Source organism: Somniosus microcephalus, chromosome 5, assembly GCF_052327205.1.
Source record: "Somniosus microcephalus isolate GS21.2 chromosome 5, FLI_Smic_1.0, whole genome shotgun sequence".
In the NCBI taxonomy this organism is placed as follows: Eukaryota; Metazoa; Chordata; class Chondrichthyes; order Squaliformes; family Somniosidae; genus Somniosus; species Somniosus microcephalus.
In genome coordinates this window covers 101,595,723-101,620,290 of record NC_140991.1, presented here as the reverse complement: position 1 = coordinate 101,620,290, position 24,568 = coordinate 101,595,723, and the positions used below count along the sequence as shown (strand labels likewise).

General features: G+C 46.2%; 1 protein-coding gene across 1 annotated transcript in view; it reads right to left on the bottom strand.

The window, feature by feature from the left end:
• Positions 1-24,568, bottom strand: part of hecw1b (HECT, C2 and WW domain containing E3 ubiquitin protein ligase 1b) — a 773,289-nt gene that overhangs the window by 487,281 nt on the left and 261,440 nt on the right. Inside the window, exon 7 of the mRNA XM_085988048.1 lies at positions 15,108-15,250. Within this exon, the coding sequence (XP_085844174.1) occupies positions 15,108-15,250 (143 nt within the window). The remainder of the gene's footprint in view (positions 1-15,107; positions 15,251-24,568) is intronic.

Below are 24,568 nucleotides of genomic sequence, written 5' to 3'. Positions count from 1 at the left end.
TTCATTGTCGCTGGGTCAAATTCCTGGAACTCTCTCCCTAACAGCACTATGGGAGTACCTTTACCATTAGGTCTGCAGCGGTTCAAGAAGGCAGCTCACCACCACCTTCTCAAAGGCAATTAGTGATGGGCAATAAATGCTGGCCTTGCCAGCAACGCCCACTTCCTATGAACGAATTAAAAAAAAGAACCCTCATAAAAGACCCCTGGGGTCAGGGATTAGACCCCCCCAGCCAGGATCGTGGATTGGACACTGCCCTCCACCCCCCTCCCCGGGGGTCGTGGATCAGACGTACCTGGTCCTGCAGATGCTCCGGAGTCCTCCCCACCCTTGACTGAAAGCCAAACCTGTCAATCAGGCTGACCTCCGGGTGGGGAACCTGTCAAGTACAAAAGTCGCATGCTGCTGGGAAACCTTCCGGGTTTCCCATTCGAAACTTCGCTCACCCCCTGCCTACATAACCCACCCCTGTTAATACCCAGGCCTACAGAGCCAATTAATGCATTAGCCACCTCCCATTGGGCTGATAGTGCCTCTCTGTGTTATCGGACCTGGAGGCCCACCTTGTGCCCTTCGAATCCCAATGTGGGCAGCCAGCCTGTAGCAAGCTGGGAGCTCATGCACAATGTGTGTATGAGGCTCATGAAAGCTCGCCAATGTATTTAAATTAATGAGCCACCCTGTAATGTGACTGGAGCACCTGAGCAGTGCTGCAATACAAAATGACCCAGCAGCAGATCAAAACAAAGAAAATGGTGACACTGTACAGACAGCTAGTAGCCTTTCACCAGCCTCTGGGCCACATAGTGCTCCCAACCCATTATGAGCTGTGCTGTGGCAATGTCGCTAAAATATTTAACTGAACAGTGGGAGCTTGCTGTGTGAAAATTGGCTGCCGCTTTTCCTACCTTACAACAGTGAATACACTTAAAAAATACTTCATTGGCTATAAAGCGCTTTGAGATGTCCTGAGGTCATTAAAGGCGCTATACAAATGCAAGTGTTTCTTTCTTTTGAACTGATTATGTGGCAATGTCAGTTCATTCATGTTAGATCGGTGATTCTGAGAGTATGCTGTTTTTCAATAACCACACGGATGCTGTAACTTAACGATAAACAGGTATTTACTGGAGGAGGGTAGTCTCAGGACTGGGGGTATAGAGGCATGCGCAAGGCTTATATACAGGTGTGGTCACTGCCGGTACTACAGTATAGAGGAGCTGTAAAAGTAGTTCTGTCTTAAAGTCACATACACTACAATTCCTCCCCTTTTAGATTAGTAGTACCCCTAATATTCAAATAACAATTAACACTTTAACATGTACATTAAACAACAATAGTCCATTTATAGATTCAGTCTTTGGGGCGGCTTCCTGACCCTTTCGGGATAGCGCCTTTCCTGAGGGTCTTGTTCTTGGTGCAGAGGCGATTCTGACCCCTTTTCATCGGGTAGTTCATCGGGTTCCACTGCTACTGGTTCTGAGGTAGATGCTACCGGTATGTCAGGTTCATCCCCAGGTACTCGAGACATGGGGTTGACGCGTTCCTGTGACGCTAAGATCTGATTGACGTGGCGTCTCACAATGTTCTCCCCGACATCCACTGTGTACATTAATGGCCCCTGCCTTGTGCATATCGTTCCGGGTTGCCATTTCTCTGTTCGATAGTCACGGGCCAAGACTGGTTGTCCTACATTGAAGCTCCTTGTCGGCTTCTCATTGATGTGCTGGAATTGTTTGTCCTCAACATTTCTTCGCACATTTGGTCTGAGCAAGTCCAGACGAGATCTCAACCTTCGGTTAAAGAACATCATGGCCGGGGTCTGGTTGGTAACTGCATGTGTCGCGTTTCGATAGGCTAATAAGAAATTGTCCATCTTATGCTGCAGTGGAATTTCATCGTCGCACATGGCCTTTATCGCCTTCTTAAAGGTTTGTACGAACCTCTCAGCCAATCCATTTGTGGCTGGATGATACGGGGCGGATGTGTAATGCCTTACCCCATTCCTTCTCATAAACTTTTGAAACTCTTCGGACACAAACTGTGGTCCATTATCAGAGCAAATCTGCTCTGGCAAACCGTTTCTGGCAAATATGGTCCGTAGGACTGCAATCGTTTTCTCTGTAGTGGTTGAGGACATTTTTATCACCTCAGGCCACTTCGAATGAGCATCCACTGCTATTAAGAACATTGAGTCCATGAATGGACCAGCAAAATCAATATGCACCCGTTGCCATGGAGAGGAGGGCCACTCCCATGGGTGTAGAGGGGCATGTGGTGGTGCATTTTGGACCTTCTGGCATCCTAAGCAGCTCTTAGTTAGGTCTTCGATTTGTTGATTGATTCCCGGCCACCACACATAAGCCCTAGCAAGGCTTTTCATTTTCACTCCCCCCAGATGACCTTCATGTAGCTCATTTAGCACTCTCTCCCTTAACTTGGGTGGAATCACCACTCTGGATCCACACATCACTGTCCCCTGGCATACTGACAGCTGTTCTCTTCTGGATGAGAATGCTGGCAACAGTGAGTCGCCATGTGTTGGCCATCCCCTCACCGTCAAATCATATACCCGAGACAGCGTCAGATCATTGCGGGTCTCCTTCTCTATATCCGCGTTCGTTACTGGCAATCGTTCAACTATTGACGAATAAAATATCTCGATAGGGTCCACTGCTGGTGCTTCCTCCACAGTAGGCAGTGGCAGGCTCAATAGCCCATCAGCGTTCCCATGCTGTTTCGTGCCTTTATATTCTATTTCATATTGATTCGCCCCTAGAAACAGGGACCATCTTTGTAACCGTTGTGCAGTCATCACTGGAACGCCCTTCTTAGGATTAAAGATGGAGACAAGTGGTTGGTGGTCAGTCAGCAAGGTGAACTTCTGCCCATGCAGGTAGTGGTTGAATTTTTTTACTCCCCATACTAGGCTGAGGGCCTCCCTGCCAATCTGGGTGTAGTTGCGCTCGGCTAAGGTTAGTGACCGAGACGCAAAGGCTACTGGCCTCTCCAACCCATCTGGGAATTTGTGCGACAGCACCGCTCCAATACCATAGGGTGATGCATCACATGCCAAACGAATTGGAAGCGCTGGGTTGAAATGGGCCAACACCTCTTTTGATGTGATCAATTCTTTACACTTCTGGAAAGCTCGTCTACGTTCGTCATCCCACTTCCATGGTACCCCTGTTTGCAGTAGGGTGTTCAGTGGGTGTAATACCGTGGACAAATTTGGTAAGAACTTGTGGTAGTAGTTTACCAGCCCGAGGAACGACCTCAGTTGTGACACATTTTCCGGTGCTGGAGCCTTGACTACTGCCTCAATCTTTTCAGGGGACTTATGTAACCCCTCTTCATCGATGATGTGGCCACAATACGAGATCTGTTTCTGGAAAAACTCGCACTTCTGGCGATTAGCTCGTAGCCCATACTCCTTTAAGCTGGTGAGCACCTTCTCCAAGTTGGCGAGGTGATCACTGTCATTTTCGCCCGTGACCAAGATGTCGTCCAAATAACACTGGGTCCCTGGAATCCCTTGCAGGACTTGATCCATTGCCCTTTGCCAGATAGCCGGAGCCGAGGCTACCCCGAACACCAGCCGGTTGTATTGATAGAGGCCTTTATGAGTGTTAATCGTAAGGTATTGTTTCAAAACTTCTTCTACCTCCATTTGCAAGTACGCCTGGGCTAAATCAATTTTGGTGAAGCGTTTACCTCCAGATAGCGAGGTGAAAATATCCTCAATTCGTGGAAGCAGATATTGCACTGTGTGAAGGACTGGGTTCACTGTCACCTTAAAATCCCCACAGATGCGGACCTTCTTTGGCTCCCCAGGCGTATTACTCAACGACCTCTTCATTACAGGAATGATGGGTGTAGCCCACTCGCTCCAGTCCACTTTGGACAGTACTCCTGAACGTTCCAACCCTTCCAGCTCTGCTTCGACAGCTGGTCTGATCGCATAAGGCACTGGTCTGGCCTTAAGAAACTTTGGGCTTGCATTTTCCTCTATTTTAATCATTGCTGTTATGCCTTTTAGTGTTCCTAGTCCCTCCTGGAACACTTCTTTTGCGTCAGTTAGCATTTTTGACAGTCGTCCAGGTGTGACGTCGTCCTCCATTTTGGCCTCAACCTTCAGTGCCTGTATGGGATGCCAATCTAATTGTATCTTCCGGATCCATTCACGTCCTAGCAGTGGTGGTCCTCCATCTGGCAATACATATATCTCCATTTTTGGTATTTCCTGGCCTTTATATATCACTTTCACCCTTATTTTTCCTTTGGGGTAGACTTTTTGCCCCGTATACATCTTCAAGACAATCTCTGTAGCTTTCAAGGGTATATGTGAAAATAGCCGCTTGTAGTCCCTTTTGGTTTATGACTGTTAGGGCTGATCTTGTGTCCAATTCCATTTTCACTTGGACTCCGTCTATCTTGAGTGTAACCCAGATAGTCTTGTGATCCTCCATTTTGGTTACCTTATGTAGTTTCAGACAACCCAGCTCCTTGCTTCCGGAGTCTGTGTCACTTTTCTGTTCGTCTGAACCACTGTCCATCACCTGGTGTACCTTTTTGTGCTTCTCCTGTGGAGATTTCTTACTGTTGGTTTTCTTCCCAGACCTGCAGACTCTTGTTATGTGTCCTGCTTTTCAACACTGTCTGCACCCTTGGTCCTTGAACCAACAATCCTTCTGGTCATGTGTTGTTCTGCCGCAGCGATAGCACTTCCCTGTTCCATAGGACATTTCATTGGTGCCATATTCTTGCGGTCTCCGTTGTATCTCTGCAGCTCCCCTTGCAGCTGCTTCGTGTGATACTGCCATACTGAAAGCCTTGTCCAGCGTAAGATCCTTTTCTGATAGAAGCCGTTTCTGGATTCCTTCACTTTGTAGCCCACACACAAACTTGTCCCTTAACGTATCTGCTAGTCCCGCTCCAAACTGGCAGTGTTTCGATAGCTTGCGCAGTTCCGTTAGGTACTCAGCATTGCTTTCGTCTTTGTGTTGGTTCCTTTTATGGAACTTAAATCATTCTGCTATCAGCAGCGGTGTGGGGTTTAAGTGCTCCTGTAGGATTTCTACTCTGCTTTCGAAATTCTTGTTCACTGGCTTCTCTGGGGTTATTAGATTTCGCAGTAACCCATAAGTTTTTGCACCCATGGAATTTAACAAAACCAGTGCTTTACTAGCATCTGGCACTTCATTCGCCCTGCAGTACACCTCAATACGTTCCACATATGTCGCCCAATCTTCGACTTCATTGTCGAACGTAGAGATACTGCCACTCTTCGGCATTCCTGGGTGTGATTTAACTGTCAAAAATGGCGTCTCCCGCGCTTCCCCTTCTTCTCCGCTGGCACAAAATGGCGTCTCCCGTGCTTTCCTTCCTTCCCGCGCTCGCCCTTCTTCTCCGCTGCGGCTTCTAAAAATGGAGTCTCCTGCGCTCTCCCTTCTTCTCCCCATGGACACTGTTCAGCCCTTGAGCCCTGGCTGTGCTCTGCGCATTCTTTTTTTTATTTTTCTCGACGCCGCTCGGTCCTGAACCCGGCTGTTGCTTTACCCTCTCTCTCTCCGTTTTTTTTTTTTTTTCTCTCGACGCTGCTCGGTTTTCAACCCCCGGCTGCGCCCTGTGCACTTCACCCTCTGTCTTACCCGGTCGACGCTGCTCGGCTTTCTCTCCGCCGTCGGTCGGCTCCCGCCGCCGCTGTCCGGGAAGGGTCTGCGCTGGACCTGTCGTCAGTCTCTTGCTGATTGTCGTGGCTGGGGAACCAAGCCCGGCTCTCCACAGCCTCCCCTGCGATATTCACTCTCTGCTGGACGACTGGGCGGTTGCTCGTGGTCAACGCCCGTGTTCCTGGCCTCAACTTTTTTTTGTTACACCGCCCTCCCGGTGCGAATCCTCGAAGGGAAATGCAGAGTTGCAGGTAGATTCGAATCGACACTCGTCGCCACTGTTAGATCCGTGATTCTGAGAGTATGCTGTTTTTCAATAACCACACAGATGCTGTAACTTAACGATAAACAGGTATTTACTGGAGGAGGGTAGTCTCAAGACTGGGGGTACAGAGGCATGCGCAAGGCTTATATACAGGTGTGGTCACTGCCGGTACTACAGTATACTGGAGCTGTAAAAGTAGTTCTGTCTTAAAGGCACATACACTACAATTCAGGCACAGCCAGTGCCTCAGCAGCAGTGATCCCAGTGCAGAAAGTGCAGAGCAGTTGGGATCACATTTTGTTTTTAGACAATTGATAATTTAAGTTACCCTAAAGCAAGAACAATGAGCGCGTCTTACTGTACAATGTATTTAGGCTACTTATCATTATTTCAGCATAAGCATAATTAGAGTATTTACATTACACACAACGTAACGTTTGCATCCATTTATTGGAAAGCTCAGTATTTATTATCCACCTCTTTCTTCTTGTTTATAGGTGCCAGACTTTAAGCCAGATATTTAAGCACTGTCCAATTATTTACAAGTACTGCAAATCTGTCATGACTATTCATTTTATTATGGTCCTGGCTACACCTGCTACAGCATAGTGAGAGTTAAAAATGTTTGGGCGAAAAATTCGGGGGCTTTATGCCACCCGTTACCATCATGGTGGCGGGTCCCACGGCATCTTCCATTTTGGTCCTTTGGTGCATTTGGTATTAGCGCCCTGCAAACAAAATGGTGGCGTGGTGACATCAATCGGTGTGCATTTGAATTTGTACTAGTTCTGTGTGCATTGCCCCTTTAATTTTTGAGCTACAGGGGAGTCAAGGATTATGGGGAACTGGCAGAAAAGTGGAGTTGAGGCCAAGATCACATCAGCCATGATCTTATTGAATGGTGGAGCAGGCTCGAGGGGCCGAAGGGCCTACTCCTTCTCCTATTTCTTATGTTCTTATGTTCTTAATTCATAGCCCTTTTAATTGCCCACAATTCCTTGCGAGCCTTCTCTCCCAGAGTCTGTGCGAAGCTCGAATGCCACTTCAGGACGGAAACTTCACCTCAGAGATCTCCACTAATGCCACCAGGAGGGCATTGAGAAGGTTAGTGCTGCACCGCCAATCTCCAGCGATGCGGTCATTTTCAGCGGCCGTTAACTCCAGTTGCCGGTGACATAATGTGTTCAGAACTAGTACTAATTAAAATGCAGTTTTCTGCCCTTACTGCTGTAGTGTATGTACCTTTAAGAGAGAACTACTTTTACAGCTCCTGTATACTGTAGTACCGGCAGTGACCACACCTGTATATAAGCCTTGAGCAGGCATCTGTACTGTTAGTCTTTAGACTACCCTCCTCCAGTAAACACCTGTTGATTGTTAATCTGCAGCCTCCGTCTAGTTATTGAAGAACACCACACTTTAAGATTAACGGATTCAACAGTGGCGATGAGGTCGATTCGAATCTACCTGCAACTCTGCATTTCCTTCCAAGGATTCGCTCTGGGAGGACGGTGGAAGAAGGTCGAGGCCAGAAGCACGGGCGTCGACCACGAGCAACCGCCCAGACATCCGGTAGAGAGTGAACATCGCAGGGGAGGCTGTTGAGAGCTGGGCTTGGTTCTCCAGCCACGACGATCCAGCAACAGACTGGCAACAGGTACAGCGCAGACCCTTCCCGGACAGCAGCGGCTGGAGCCGACCGACGGCACAGAAAAGGCCGAGCAGCGTCGACGGGGTAAGGGAGAGGGTAGAGCGCACAGGGCGCAGCCGGGGTTTGAAGACCAAGCGGCGTCGACGGAAAACAAAAAGAGAGAGAGGGTAAAGCACAGCCGAGGTTCAGGACTGAGCGGTGGCAATGAGAGAGGCGCACAGGAGAATGCGCAGAGCGCAGCCAGGGCTCAAGGGCTGAGCAGCGTCCGCGGGGAAAGAAAGGGAGCGCGGGAGACGCCATTTGAGCTGCGGAGAAGAAGGGAGAGCGCGGGTGACGCCATTTTTGAAGCCGCAGCGGAGAAGAAGGGCGAGCGCGGGAAGAAAGGAAAGCGCGGGAGACGCCATTTTGAGCCAACGGAGAAGAAGGGAGAGCGCGGGAGACGCCATTTTAGAAAGTCTAACCACACCCAGGGATGCCGAAGAGTGGCAGTGTCACTGCGTTCGACAATGAAGTCGAAAATTGGGCAATATATGTGGAACGCATTGAGGTGTACTGCAAGGCGAATGAAGTGCCAGATGCCAGGAAAGCACTGGTTTTGTTGAATTCCATGGGTGCAAAAACGTATGGCTTACTGCGAAACCTAATAACCCCACAGAAGCCAGTGGATAAGGATTTCGAAAGCATAGTGGAAATCCTACAGGACCACTTAAACCCCACACCGCTGCTGATAGCAGAAAGATTTAAGTTCCACAAAAGGAACCAGCATAAAGACGAAAGTAATGCTGAGTATTTAACGGAACTGCACAAGCTATCGAAACACTGCCAGTTTGGGATGGGACTAGCAGATACGTTAAGGGACAAGTTTGTGTGTGGGCTTGAAAGTGAAGGAACCCAGAAACGGCTTCTATCAGAAAAGGATCTTACGCTGGACAAGGCTTTCAGCATGGCAGTATCACACGAAGCAGCCGCACGGGGCGCTGCAGAGATACAATAGAGACCGCAAGAATATGGCACCAATGAAATGTCATATGGAGCAGGGAAGTGTTATCGCTGCGGCAGAACAACACATGACCAGAAGGATTGTTGGTTCAAGGACCAAGTGTGCAGACAGTGTGGAAAAGCAGGACACATAGCAAGAGTCTGCAGGTCAGGGAAGAAAACCAGCAGCAAGAAATCTCCACAGGAGAAGTACAAAAAGGTACATAAGGTGATGGACAGTAGTTCAGACGAACAGAAAAGTGATACAGACTCCGGAAGCAAGGAGCTGGGTTGTCTGAAACTACATAAGTACATAAGGTAATCAAAATGGAGGATCACCAGACTATCTGGGTCATGCTCAAGATAGACGGAGTCCAAGTGAAAATGGAATTGGACACAGGATCAGCCCTAACAGTCATAAACCGAAGGGTCTACAAGCGGCTATTCTCACATATACCCTTGAAAGCTACAGAGATTATCTTGAAGATGTACACGGGGCAAAAAGTGTACCCCAAAGGAAAAATAAGGGTGAACGTGATATACAAAGGCCAGGAAATACCAAAAATGGACCTATATGTATTGCCAGATGGAGGACCACCACTACTAGGACGTGAATGGATCCGGAAGATACAATTAGATTGGCATTCCATACAGGCATTGAAGGTTGAGGCCAAAAAGGATGACGACGTCACACCTGGACGACTGTCAAAAATGCTAACTGACGCACAAGAAGTGTTCCAGGAGGGACTCGAAACACTAAAAGGCATAACAGCGACGATTAAAATAGAGGAAAATGCAAGCCCAAAGTTTTTTAAGGCCAGACCAGTGCCTTATGCGATCCGACCAGCCGTCGAAGCAGAGCTGGAAGGGTTGGAACGTTCAGGAGTACTGTCCAAAGTAGACTGGAGCGAGTGGGCTACACCCATCGTTCCTGTAATGAAGAGGTCGTTGAGTAATACGCCTGGAGAACCAAAGAAGGTCCGCATCTGTGGGGATTTTAAGGTGACAGTGAACCCAGTCCTTCACACGGTACAATATCCGCTTCCACGGATTGAAGATATTTTCGCCTCGCTATCTGGAGGTAAACGCTTCACTAAGATTGATCTGGCCCAGGCGTATCTGCAAATGTAGGTAGAAGAAGCCTCGAAACAGTACCTCATGATCAACACTCATAAAGGTCTCTACCAATACAACCGGCTGGTGTTCGGGGTAGCATCGGCTCCGGCTATTTGGCAAAGGGCAATGGATCAAGTCCTGCAAGGGATTCCAGGGACCCAGTGTTATTTGGACGACATCCTGGTCACGGGCGAAAATGACAGTGATCACCTCGCCAACCTGGAGAAGGTGCTCACTAGATTAAAGGAATATGGGCTACGAGCTAATCGCCACAAGTGCGAGTTTTTCCAGAAGCAGATCTCGTATTGTGGCCACGTTATTGATGAAGAGGGGTTACATAAGTCCCCTGAAAAGATTGAGGCAGTAGTCAAGGCTCCAGCACCGGGAAATGTGTCACAACTGAGGTCGTTCCTCGGGCTGGTGAACTACTACTATAAGTTCTTACCAAATTTGTCTACAGTATTACACCCACTGAACACCCTACTGCAAACGGGGGTACCATGGAAGTGGAATGACGAATGTAAGCGAGCTTTCCAGAAGTGCAAAGAATTGATCACATCAAAAGAGGTGTTGGCCCATTTCAACCCAGCGCTACCAATTCATTTGGCGTATGATGCATCACCCTATGGTATTGGAGCGGTGCTGTCGCACAAATTCCCAGACGGGTTGGAGAGGCCAGTAGCCTTTGCGTCTCGGTCACTAACCTCAGCCGAGCGCAACTACGCCCAGATTGACAGGGAGGTCCTCAGCCTAGTATGGGGAGTAAAAAAGTTCAACCACTATCTGCATGGGCAGAAGTTCACCTTGCTGACTGACCACCAACAACTTGTCTCCATCTTTAATCCAAAGAAGGGCGTTCCGGTGATGACTGCACAACGGCTACAAAGATGGTCCCTTTTTCTAGGGGCGAACCAATATGAAATAGAGTATAAGGGCACGAAACAGCATGGAAACGCTGATGGGCTATCACTCCTGCCACTGCCTACTATGGAGGAAGCACCAGCAGTGGACCCTATCGAAATATTTTATTCGTCGATAATTGAACGCTTGCCAGTAACTAACGCGGATATAGAAAAGGAGACCCGAAATGATCTGACACTGTCTCGGGTATATGATTTGACGGTGAAGGGATGGCCAACACATGGTGACTCACTGTTGCCAGCATTCTCATCCAGAAGAGAACAGCTGTCAGTATGTCAGAGGACAGTGATGTGTGGATCCCGAGTGGTAATTCCACCCAAGTTAAGGGAGAGAGTGCTAAATGAGCTACATGAAGGTCATCTGGGGGGAGTGAAAATGACAAGCCTTGCTAGGGCTTATGTGTGGTGGCCAGGGATCGATCAACAAATCGAGGACCTAACAAAGAGCTGCTCAGGGTGCCAGAAGGTCCAAAATGCACCACCACATGCCCCTCTACACCCATGGGAGTGGCCCTCCTCTCCATGGCAACGGGTGCATATTGATTTTGCTGGTCCATTCATGGACTCAATGTTCTTAATAGCAGTGGATGCGCACTCGAAATGGCCTGAGGTGATCAAAATGTCCTCCACCACTACGGAGAAAACGATTGCAGCCCTACAGACCATATTTGCCAGGAACGGCTTGCCAGAGCAGATTTGCTCTGATAACGGACCACAGTTTGTGTCCGAAGAGTTTCGGAAATTTATGAGAAGGAATGGGGTAAGGCATTACACATCCAGCCACAAATGGATTGGCTGAGAGGTTCGTACAAACCTTTAAAAAGGCAATAAGGGCCATGTGCGATGATGACATTCCACTACAGCATAAGGTGGACAATTTCCTGTTAGCCTACAGAAATGCGACACATGCAGTTACCAACCAGACCCCGGCCATGATGTTCTTTAACCGAAGGTTGAGATCTCGTCTGGATTTGCTCAGACCAAATGTGCGAAGAAATGTTGAGGATAAGCAATTCCAGCACATCAATGAGAAGCCGACAAGGAGCTTCAATGTAGGACAACCAGTCTTGGCCCGTGACTACCGAACAGAGAAATGGCAACCCGGAACGATATGCACACGGCAGGGGCCACTAATGTACACAGTGGATGTCGGGGAGAACATTGTGAGACGCCACGTCGACCAGATCCTAGCGTCACAGGAATGAGTCAACCCCATGTCTCGCGTACCTGGGGATGAACCCGACATACCGGTAGCATCTACCACAGAAACAGTAGCAGTGGAAACTGATGAACTAACCGATGAAAGGGGGCCAGAATTGCCTCCGCACCAAAAACAAGACACTCAGGAAAGGCGCTATCCAGAAAGGATCAGGAAGCCGCCCCAAAGACTGAATCTATAAATGGACTATTTCAGTTAAATGTGCATGTTAAAGTGTTAACTGTTATTTGAATGTTATGGGTACTGTTAATCTAAAAGGGGAGGAATTGTAGTGTATGTACCTTTAAGAGAGAACTACTTTTACAGCTCCTGTATACTGTAGTACCGGCAGTGACCGCACCTGTATATAAGCCTTGAGCAGGCATCTGTACTGTTAGTCTTTAGACTACCCTCCTCCAGTAAACACCTGTTGATTGTTAATCTGCAGCCTCCGTCTAGTTATTGAAGAACACCATACTTTAAGATTTACGGATTCAACAACTGCTTTTCAAAAAAAAATTAACATTAAAGAGTCCCAGATGTGATTATTCAGCTCTTAATGCTGAATTCCTTTCCGAACCTCAAAAACTGGGAAAATGCTTCAGCACTAACCCAAATAGCTCAGCAAGCCAGGGAAGGGGCACCCAGGGTCTCACACGCAGCACTCCAGCTTTGTGTAGGGGTCAACACTGTAAGACAGTTCTTCTACCCACAGGGGCCAGGAGGCCCTCCAGAAAGAAGGATGTGGGACTACATCACTGAGGCCGTCACTGCCGGCAGTGTCACCCCACCACCTAGCTCCAGTGCTCAAAGAAGCTTCATGACCTCAGACCACTGATCATGGTCAGTGAATGCTTCATAAAAAGCTGTCTCCTACCAACTGCACCACTAGCCTCAGACATTGCTCAATGCATGACCCCCACCCCAATTACTCATCTACCAATGATCTGCACCAATCACTAGGCACATCTCCCATTTCTAGCCCCACCTCACCCCCTTGGAGAAGATGGTGCTGGGCATTCTTGGCAGGGGCATGGCTGAGCCCTTGACCAGTGGCAGGGCTGAAAGGATAATAGATGCTGGTGTCCTCGTATGTTATCCTCCTTCTGGCATGCACCTCTTGCTTTCCTGCCCTCCCATCACCACAACTCCACCCTTGTGCCTTCCTCATTTCACACACCCAGGAAATGCAGTTTGCCCAGCCAGTGGTTGACCAAGAAGAGGGAGATGGTTGACCAAGAAGAGGGAGAAGAGAGTGAAGAACAAGAACAAGAAACAGCGTCACTTGATTTCGCACTCCCAGCCACCAGCTCCTCAAGGTGAACCAGCAAGGCCATCTGCAGTGTCTCCCACTGAAAGTCAGCAGCCTTCCACCAGCCAGTAGGATAGGCAAAGGCACATACATGATAGTCACTAAAGGAATGCACAAGGGTGATTAGTTGATTTCTCGATGTCATATTGGATGCATAAATGGATAAAGCTGGATTGGAAAGTTTGCTTTGTGGTGGCTTTCATTTCAGTATTGTGGCCAAGAGGACGCTGTGATGGTCAGTAACAGAGGGAAGGTAAGGTGTGGGAGTAATGTTGAAAGAGGAATTGGGGTTGTGGTCACTGGGACCGCAGGTGGATGATTCCATCCTGAATATCCTGGCCACAAAGGGGCTGTCTGGGATGCATCCTTCCGTCTGCTTCCTACTCTTCGGCTTCCTCCTCTTCTGCGTCTTCCTCTTCCCTCTGCGTGCTGATGCTATAAATCTGAAATGCCAGCATAAAATGCTGAAAATACTCAGCTGGTCAGGCAGCATCTCGACCTGAGACGTGAACTCTGTTTCATTCTTGGCGGATGTTGCCTGACCTGCTGAGTATTTGCAGCATTTTCTGTTTTCTCAGAGGCTTTACTTTACCATCCGAGGCCTTGCAAGCGTCCAGCAGCGCTCCCTACACACTTTTAACATCTATTGCAGCAAGCCACTACTTCAATAAAATTAAAAAAATCCAGTCCAAAAGCTTAGATGCAAACTTACCTGAAAAATGTGTGTGTCCCTTTAAGAGGTGCTACAGCACCTCTGTCAGTCTCTTTACCTCTGGGTTTCCCTGGCATGGTTATGACCCAGCGGTTAGGAGTTGAAATCACATTGTGCCATGTTGTGAAATTGAACTTGGTCATTTGTGGACTAGCATCAGAAAAAAATGACCATGAAAACCACTGGATTGCCATTATAGCCCAACTGGTTCACCAGTGTCAATTTTGGCCGTGGTGATGTTAAGTCGGTGTGCACATCACCAATCTGCTTTGTTTTTGCAGGGCGCTAATATTTACCGGCAGTATTACAGAGAGGAGCAAAATGGAGGACGCTGTGGGACCCACCACTCTTTCACCATTTTTTGCCGGTAACGGATGCCATTAAGCCCCAGAATTTTTAGCCCTAAATGTTATGCGTATAAATGTAAATGCAAATCAAAGATGGCTGGGAAAAGACTATTACAGTCTGTAACTTAATCTTCAAGCTTTTACAGAAATATAAGAAACTTAGCAGTGCCGAGTACAGTAGCCCAGTAGTTATCGTATTATACCAATGGCCCAGCGGTTAGGAGTTGAAATCACATTGTGCCATGTTGTGAAATTGAACTTGGTCATTTGTGGGCTCGCATCAGAAAAAAATGACCATGAAAACCACTGGATTGTCATTATAACCCAACTGGTTCACCAGTGTCCTACAGGGAAAGGAGTCAGTCACCCTCCCTGGTCTGGCTCACAGAAACTCCAACCCCACACTTGAATGTTAACGTGCTCAGGGCAATAAATGCTGCCTTGTCAGTGTCGTCCACTTCCCAGGAGAAAATTAAAAATAAAACAAGGTAGAGGTTTTTCCCACCAGCATTGGGATACAAACTGGGATAGCATTTGACTACATTTTGGCAGAATCAGAAAGCATGTATTCTGAGCAACATCTTTAGCATATCAAAGTACATGACAAAAGTAAAAACAAAAATTGTGGAAATGTACGACAGGTCAACCAACATCTGAAAGAGAGAAACAGGTTTACAATGAAGGTGGCTCCCGTCATCGGTTATTTTAGATATTGACTTATTGCCGCACATTTCCAGCATTTTCCGTTTTATTTCTGACTTCCTGGATTCACAGGTTTTTTTTTAGATCAATGTTTGACAAAGTAAACTCATATATTAAATTGTCTTTCCCTGCTACAGAATTGATATTTTTACTCCACATAATATTAAAATATATTCTTCAACACGGAAAATATAAATAGTTCTGGTCTCACAGAGAAAATATATAAAGACTTACCCTATCGCATGCCTTTCCAATAATCGCTGGACTGGCATTGAAAGCTTTCCTAGAAAGCGCTTTATAATGGGACGACTCTTTGCAAACTTGTCCTTGACCTCAATTTCAAGAACATCCGTAGGGAGAGAAACAAAACCGTGCTGCTGCAAGAGAGAGAGGGAAACATCATCGTTTAAATTACAAGGTACTTGCAAAATTAACAAATAGCCCGGCCTGAACGCGCAGTGTGGACCCTACCAGTAATATACATGATCCAAATTCCTAATCATTACTCCACTGAACAGCATATACCCTCTGAATGGATCCAAACTAGGTTTTGAGTCTCATTTCTCTTCTTGTTTGACATTGTGGCAGAATACCGAAAATGCACCGATCATGGCTAGGTGCTTTTTTTTTTACAGTAGTACCTCAGTGTTGCAAAATATTTAAATAGTAATGCAAAAAACTTCACACAGCTAAAGCTTAAAGGAAAATAATAAATTATTTACAGCGTATAAGTCTGTAGATCAGTCAGCTCTGAATATTAAGATTCCTGTCTCCAGGGTAAGACTGTGCTGCAGCATGCACTGGGTCTACTGCAGTGCAAATATCTGGAATCTTCTTTTCAGTCTGGAGTTCAGATTCACAATGCTTTGCAGGTGCAGACATGATAAGGTGATATGCCATCGATGTATTATTTATAAAGCTTCTAAAGAATCTTTAAGGACACCTTAACAGACAACAATACTCCTTTCAAGCTTTGAATCCTTTTATCATGGGTATCAGTGTTTTCGACACCAAGTACAAGCCTTTATTAGACAGAAAATGGTGCTGCATATGGAAAATAACACCATATTCAGTAATTTCATATTAGTTCTAAAGAATTCTGCTCAGTAACATTTCATACACCGTTAGCGGGGAGTGGTCCTTATGGGTGGCACATCACATAAGAACATAAGAAACAGGAGCAGGAGTAGGCCAATCAGCCCCTCGAGCCTGCTCCACCATTCAATAAGATCATGGCTGATCCAATCTTGTCCTCAACACCACTTTCCCGCTCTCTCCCCATACCCCTTGACTCCCTTGTAGTTCAAATGTCTGTCAATCTCCGCCTTGAATATATTCAATGACTCCGCCTCCACAGCTCTCTGGGGTAGGGAATTCCAAAGATTCACGACCCTCAGAGAAGAAATTTCTCCTCATCTCCGTCTTAAATGGGCAACTCCTTATTCTGAAACTATGCCCCCTAGTTCTAGATAACCCCACAAGAGGAAACATCCTCCCTGCATCCACCCTGTCAATCCCCCTCAGAATCTTATATGTTTCAATAAGATCCCCTCTCATTCTTCTAAACTCCAATGAGTATAGACCCAACCTGCTCAACCTTTCGTCATACGTCAACCCTTCCATCCCAGGAATCAACCTAGTGAACCTTCTCTGCACTGCCTCCAATGCAATCACAAGATATTGTGGGTGGACAGCCTGTGATTTTCTGTCCAATCATTTTAAAAGATGGGCTAGGTGCCCACGATGAGCGCCCCGTGAGCACCACACCCTGCTCGGAGTGTGGAGCTGGCCCCAACATCCTGTGTTGTTTATTAGGCGATGGCACTACTGGAAATTCTGAGCCCAGGTACCTACTGGTATAGCTTGTACATATCATCAGCCTTAAAATACAATAAAGAATAAAAATCAAATACATAGGTAAAGAAATATATATGAAGTAAAGGCCACTCATTTACTGCTTTTACAGGAAAGTGAAAAATCCCCAAAACACAGATAAAAATCCCATATAATAATCCCATATAATAATAATACAATTTCACTTATTCAGTCCCTGTGATCAGTGGCCCTGGTAAGTAATTGTACATTATATAACACCCCTACTGCTATAAGACAACATATCCTCCGAATAACAGTGAGTTTACATTTACTTAAAATTGTTTTAAGACACATCTGTCGCAATTTATGTGTGACACATGTAAATTTGTGTCACACTTATTTCCTTAAAAAAAGAGGCAGAAAGACCCAGATATTGGATCATTCCAAGCTTAATTTAAAGCTAAACTTAAAATTAATCCAAATGGTCATTCTTAACCCAGTAACACAGAACAGCTAGTTAAAACAACTGTTACCCATTTTACTTCAGTTTTACGCCTATTGTTGCATCAATATTTTGGTCAGACATATTGAAAAAATGGCTAGGAGATCTTTTGATAACTGTGTTTATCTCGCAAGAAAAACCCTGCTTCATCTCTGTCATACCAATACAGTGCCTATTCCTCTCAGTCCCACTAATTTGCTCCCTTGTTCTCCAAGGCTTGATTACATGATTTCCATTTTCCCCAGACATTCTTCCTTGTCTTCACTCTTACCACCAACCTTTTGTCTCATTCTCCCAACTCACTGACCATTTGCTGTATCCTCCTACAAGGAACGGAGAGGAGGATTGAAGTAAAAGGACACCTGATAAGAAATAAAGGGATAAGCTCCTCAAATCATTCAGGGCTGGATTTTCATTCAGCAGTTGGGAAGGAGGCGGGACTACAACTTTCGGGTTTTAGTCCCGCCTCCATTGACGTTCGGCCAATCCACGCGATTTTCCCTTGATTGACCTTGTTGAGCCCACCCAGCGGGCTCAGCAGGCCAATTAAGGGCCACCCGGCAACAGGTGACGTCACAGACTGAAATTTCATCTGTCAAGAGGTGTTGACAGATGAAATATCAATGTTTCACAGCTGTTTGAAGCTGTCAAACACTGACAGTCTTACTTCTAACCTGAGTCCTTCTCCACCGACTCAGTTAGAACTCTCACCGGCACTGAAAGCTGAAGGCTGTCACTTTTGACAGATTGCAGCCATTCTGCTTTCAGTGCCGGCTGAGTGATGGACTTCCGACGTCTGGAGGAAGAAAGGCTGGTAAGGTAAGTACAGGTAATTTAAACTTCTTTACACACTTTAGACGCACCAAACACACTTACCTTTGCACTCATGCACCCATCACTCACCTGAACACTGACATCGCGACCCCTCCAAGTCCTTCAACCCGACGGCCCGCCTGCTCTAACCTGGCGTGGTTTGGAGCCGTCGGGAATCCCACACGACACCCTTCAAAATAGGGATTAGGCTAAAAACTGCCTGTTAACAGGCAGTTAATTGGCACTAATCCCTTCCCGCCTCGGGTCGGCGGGTCCCAGTGCGGGGCGGGTACCTGCCTCCTTTGAAAGTTACGTGGAGGCGGGTTTTGGGCTGGATGGTGTCGGGACCCCCGAATTCAGGATTTTAGCCCCCCGCACGCCTAAAAGCCCGCCTCACAGCACACTGAAAATCTAGGCCTCACTGTTTAAATGCATCCCATGGTGTGGTACATTTCATGCTGTCTTTAATGTCCAGCGTTGATCCCTTGTCTGTGCTGAGTTAGTTAACCTCGGGCAGGATAGGAGTAAAGGCCTTTGTGTTCCTGAGCTAAGGAGGGGGAGAAATCAGGCATGGTTCATTTCCATTCAGGGACTCCAGCTTCAAAATGCATGTATGTGGACATTGGGTGAGGACAGAATCAAGCTTGGCTCAAAGACAGGATAGCCTGTTGCCACCCATAGGTGGTGAAATTGGTTTTGGTCAGTTGCGCAAAATAGGCAATAGCAAATTGGCAACCTGCTTCTTAAAATAGAATTGGGCGGCGTATAAAATTGGCTGCCAATTTGCTAGTACTCATTTTGTGCTACCGCCGAAGACCAATTTCACCCCTGTTATCTCAACTGACATCTGAAGAATGCTCAGATGACGGCTAGCACTCATGGAATTACACCGAGGCACGAATCACTACCTTCAGATGACAAGGAGGGAAAATTGACAGGATAAAACCGCATTACAGAGACAAGGTTGGAGAAACTGGCCAATACATAAAGCTCATTGGAACCCATGTACAAGGTGTGGGGATTTTTATCCCCAGACAGTATATGAAAAAAACAATTACGGTTACTTTTGACTCAAAAGCTCGTTAAAAGGATAATTTTCCAAGCCAATTTTTCATTCTTTATAGCTTATTTTAATGCCCACAATTGACAAATATTCGCTCATCCCCAATTAAATTAGCAGAGTGTCCTTTCACAACAGTCTCTTGCTTAATAAAAATTGAAGTGCCAGATATAATTAAACCCTTTGTATGATGCATGGAGTGCCTAGTTTCCTAGTTTATTAAATATTTAGTGTTGTTTCTGTCCCACTTATTATATCTCGCATGTTTTCTTATGTCCCTTGATGCACACACTACTTAACATGTCTCTGCTAGGTTGCCATGGTGTACTGCAACACAGCAAGTAAATTATGTCTGTATAAATCACATTTCTAAAGTAGACTGAGACTACAAATTATTTTTTTAATGTAATGGGAAATAAGTGCTTTTCACCTTATAAAATGACTACAGTTCATTAATAATCTTTTCAATCCAATCTGGTCTGGCTCCCTCATTCTTGAACCTTTCAGGAATATCACTAGTTACAGATTCAAAAAACAACTCAATTTTTGAAACCTAATTAGTGTGAGAGAGAGAGAGAGAGCCAAACACACACACACACACATTCACAGACCATTTAACTGTACTTATTATGGATCATAATATCTTTCTTTTCTGTGTCCTCTGTATTTTCTTAGTACCGATATTCACAAAATTACATTGAAACATTGCTGATCAAAAATGATGATTATAAGAATCAGTACTACTGGGGGGAAACCTCATCCATTGGCCGCGCATATCGGAAATTCAGGTGGGCATTGCCAGCATGTGCCAGTGTTCCTAATATGCACTACCAGCAGGCAAGGTCCCTTGTTAGCGGCACAGAGTCTTAAAATTACCCCTAGGATCGAAGAAACATTAGCTTATCCAAAATTGACGTGGCAGATCCTTAATCGGTTTTGTACTCTATTAACTGTGCCTAATTAATTCACTGGTAACAGACTGTAATTTTCAAATGTATGTACATCACATTAGTACTTTTATTCACAAGCATTACCTTGTTGCATCAACATGTTTTTATTTGTTTGTGGGATGTGTGCAACACTGGCAATGCCCATTAATTTCCCATCTCCAGTTGCCGTAAGATGCCTTCTTGCTTCACAACAATTGCTTTTACAAGTGAGTGGATTGTTAGATCACTTCAGATGGCATTAAGTGCATAGGACTGGAGTCATGTATAGGTTCAAACCAGGTAGAGATGGCAGGTTCCCTTCTCTGAAGGACATCAGTGAATCCCTTTGTGTTTTACACCAATCTAACAAGTTGTTTTGCCATGTTGGGATCTGAACTCATGACCTCCAGGTTGCTCGTCCAGCATCATAACCACTACACAACCATATACTCACTAAAGCCTGGTTTTGAGAGTTTGGCAAAAAATAAGATTAAACTGGCCCTGTGGGGTAGCTCAGAGGAAAGGTTGCACCAAATTTTGAAATGGGAGTCCCTCCCCCCTCCCCCTCCCCCACCCCTCAAATTTGAATAGGCTGCTGGAACATAAAGAGCTTGCCCAGAGACCTTAACCCGTAACACACTTGGCGGGGAAGCATAAAATATAGTGTGGCAGCAGCTCTTAAAGAACTGCAGCCACTATTAAGGGAGAAATTGTGGTGGTGAAGAAAATGGACTAACAGTTTACAATGGCACATTGGAGATATGGGAGCAAAACTGCTGCCACTGGTGCTGAAGAGTTGGAAGTCCTGCTGCAAGAGATGCACCAAAGGAGGCTTGCCCTCCTATAAAAGCAGAGGCGCAAACCACAAAGAGGGAGATCACCAATCTTGATCACCCAGGTCCAAGGAGGTAACCTTGTGTCATGGGTCAGTAATTGGTTGGGAGGGTGGAGACAGAGAGTAGGGATAAAGGGTTTGTTCTCTGATTGGCAAGATGTGACAAGGGATTTTCCCCAGAGATCTTTTCTGGTCTTCAGCTGTGTGGTAAACCACTGTTGTTAGTATTGTTGTTCACCACTGTTGTTAGTACTGTTGTTCACTGTTAGTACTGTTGTTCACTCTTGCATATTGTTGTACTTGTCTGTGCATGCCTCAGCTGACTCCGCCCCTGGCTCCACCCTCATGGCTGGGTATAAAGGTCGCTGCTCAGAAGCCTCCGGCCCTTTTGGATACCAGGCGACCACAAGAGGCATGCTCTGTTCTTTGGTAATAAAAGCCTGTTTATTACTTTCTCAATCTCCAGTCTTTTGTAGCAATTGATAGTGCATCAAGCTGTTCACCATATATATCAATGACTTGGATGAATGATTAGAGAGTTGTATATCCAAATTTGTAGATCACACCGAGTTAGGAGGCACAGTAAATTATGTGATGGGAGTAAGGAGTTACAAAGTGACATAGGCAGACTAAGTGAGTGGGCAAACCTATTGCTGATGGAGTTCAATGTGGGCAAGTGTGAGATCATCCACTTTAGATCTGAGAAAGACAAATCGGAATATTTTCTTAATGGCGAGAGACTATGGGCGCGATCTTGCCAGCCCTGGGGAGGCAGGTTTGGAGGCGGGACTGCCGGGAAAATGGCAGAATCTGGGGGCGGGTGCTCAACCCGCCCCCAACCCGCCTCCGTGCCATCTTCCCAGGAGGCGGGTAGCCGACCCGCGCCAGGTCCCATCTCCTTGGAGGCGGGAAGGGGATTAGTGCCACTTAACTGCCTGTTAACAGGTAGTTAACAGGCAGATAAGAGGATTATCCCCATTTTGCCCACACAAGTGCAGGCTTCCCGAAGGCTCCGAACCCTGCCAGGGTCACCGAGGCGAGTAGTAGGTCTGCGGAGGTCGCAGGGGTGCAAAAGTGCGCAGTGAAGGTAAGTGATGGGTGCAAGTGTGGAGAGGTAAATATGTGAGGTGAGTGGAAAGTGTTAGTAAAAGTTCACTTATATTTGTTTCTTCCTGCAGGCTTCAAGATTTGGGTATGCGGAGAGTCTCGCACCTCTGCGGCAGAGATGACAGATGGCTGCTGCATTCTCCAATGCAGCAACCATCTAATTTCTGCTAAAGGAAGAGGTTTGATGAGTCTTGAATTCAAGAACTCATCAAACTACATAGAATGTTAGTGTCTGACAGCTTCACAGAGCTGTCAAACGATGACAATTCCTGTCAAAAACGTTCTATGTAACCGGCTTTCCCTTAATTGGCCTGCTAAGCTAGGGTCAATCAAGGGAAAATAGCGTAGGTTGGCCAGAAGGTGATGGAGGCGGGACTAAAACCCGACAAGTGGGAGTCCCGCCTCCAAAAGCTCCCCATTGGCAAAACCCAGCCCTAGGAGCTGTGGAGGAGCAAAGGAATTTAGGTGTCCATGTACAAAAATCACCAGAAGTTACTGAAATGGTACAAAAAGTAGTTAAAAAAGGGTATGGGAATGTTGGCTTTTATCTCAAGGGAGCTGGAATACAGTGAGGAAGCGATGCTTCAGTTGTACAGAGCCTTGGTCAGACGCTGTCTGGAATACTGCATTCATTTTTGGGCACAAAAACTCAGGAAAGATATAATGTATCATAATGAAGGAGTACAGCACAGATTCAACAATATGAGACCAGGGTTTAAAGAGTTAAATTATGAGGACAGATTACATAATCTTGGTTTGTATTCCCTTGAGTTTAGAAGGTTGAGGGTAACTAACCAAGGTAATTAAAGTGATTAAGGGACTCGATAGGGTAGATACAGAAAAACGATTTCCTCTGGTTGGGGAATCCAGAATAAGGGGCATAATTCTAAAATTAGAGCTAAGCCATTTAGGAGTGAAATCAGGAAGCACTTTTTCACACAAAGTGTATGGAAATCTGGAAACTGCTTCCCCATGCTGGATCAATTTTCAAGACTGAAGTTGATAGATTTTTAATAGGTAAAGGTATCAAGGGATATGGAATAAAGGTGGTTAAATGGAGTTGAGATGCAGACCAGCCATGGTCTAATTGAGTGGTGGAATAGGAACAAAAGGCTGAATGGCCCGTTTCCTGTTCCTATGTTCCTTGAAGTTTGCGACCATCAGGAGAAAGGTGAAGGCAAACCATTCACAACACCATGTACTCAGGCAAACCCCATCACCCAGTGATAGCTGTGCACCCGTCTGGCTGATGCCTCCTTTTGACAGGAAAAATGATCAATGTGTTGTTGTCCTTTGCAAACTCATCATTAGGCACAGTCTTGATTTAGTGTAGATGTCCCATGTGTTGGATTGGAAATATGCACTGGCATGAATGCTTCATGCTCTGGTAACCTTTCATTCTTTTCTCATTTTTGTGCTCGTCAAGGTAAGTGATCTTAGTAATGTGTATTAAAAATCTTCCCATTTCAAGCACTCCTAAATCAGACATAGCACAGCAAAGCTCCAGTATTCTGTCCCAATAATGAGCCCCTGAAGAGCACCCCTATTGCACTAGTATGCAATAATGCAGTATATACAGTACTGCCCTGAATTTGGTTGGGCTAATGGTGGAAGTCCAGCAGTCCCGACATGGCAGGGGTAGAAAATGACGCACGACACAGTAATGCTGGATCTCTGCCTTAAGTATCTGGTCACATAAGTTTCCTGTGGGAGCAATGGCAAGTGGAAGTTCTGCCTCCTGGAGGTCCATTGGCCGTGCCTCCTGAGCCCCTATTGTAGACGTCAGCAAGACATTGGTATCTAATACAATGGAGTAGCAGCAGTGGGGTCGATAGTGGTTTCCAGGTCAGGATCATGGCCTGGAATACTACAGAAGATTGCAACTGGTACTTTTAAAATCAGGTCTCTGCTAAAATGGGCCAATTTCACAGTCTCCACCTTGTTTTAGCCAGTTCTACTGGCTTTGCCTTTACAAGGCATTTTGTACTCCCCCGCTACGGGGGCCCAGAATACACCCATACTGGTGCGAGCACCCGCCTGTTTTATTTAAATGGCTTGATCCTGCTCCCTGACCTTGGAAGTTCCGGTGACGTCAGGCTCTCTTCAGACCGGCAGATTGCGATTTCCGGTCTGCCACACTTATGGGGGTCTATTTTAACTTGTGGGAAGCCAACTGGTGGAGTGCATTGGTTGGCCGGCCGACCAGCCGGTTACCGACCCCATTTTGAGGTAATTACTGCCGCGTTAACACCAGGCGAAGGCTGTGAAAATCGACCCCATGGTGATGGAACATGATTGCAGGTATTCGGCTCTTTATATTATTTTCTTGACTTTCCTCTGCTGTTAAATAAAACTTAATTCGCGATGGCCCAGATTTTGCATTAAGAATAACGGTGAGGCCAATAGCGCTCACCATTATTACAGGGTAAATCGGACAGCAACTTCTGGCATCTGCACATACGCAGTTAAACATGGAAATTCAAAAGTGGCTGTCAGAGATATCCCGCTTCTCCACAGGCTGCACTGTAACAGTCCCTGCCAATAGACTCGGCACTGGAATCAATGTAATGGTGTGAAGTTGCGGTACCTACCCACCAGTTACCCACTAAACATGGCAGAAAAAGTTAGGGCTGG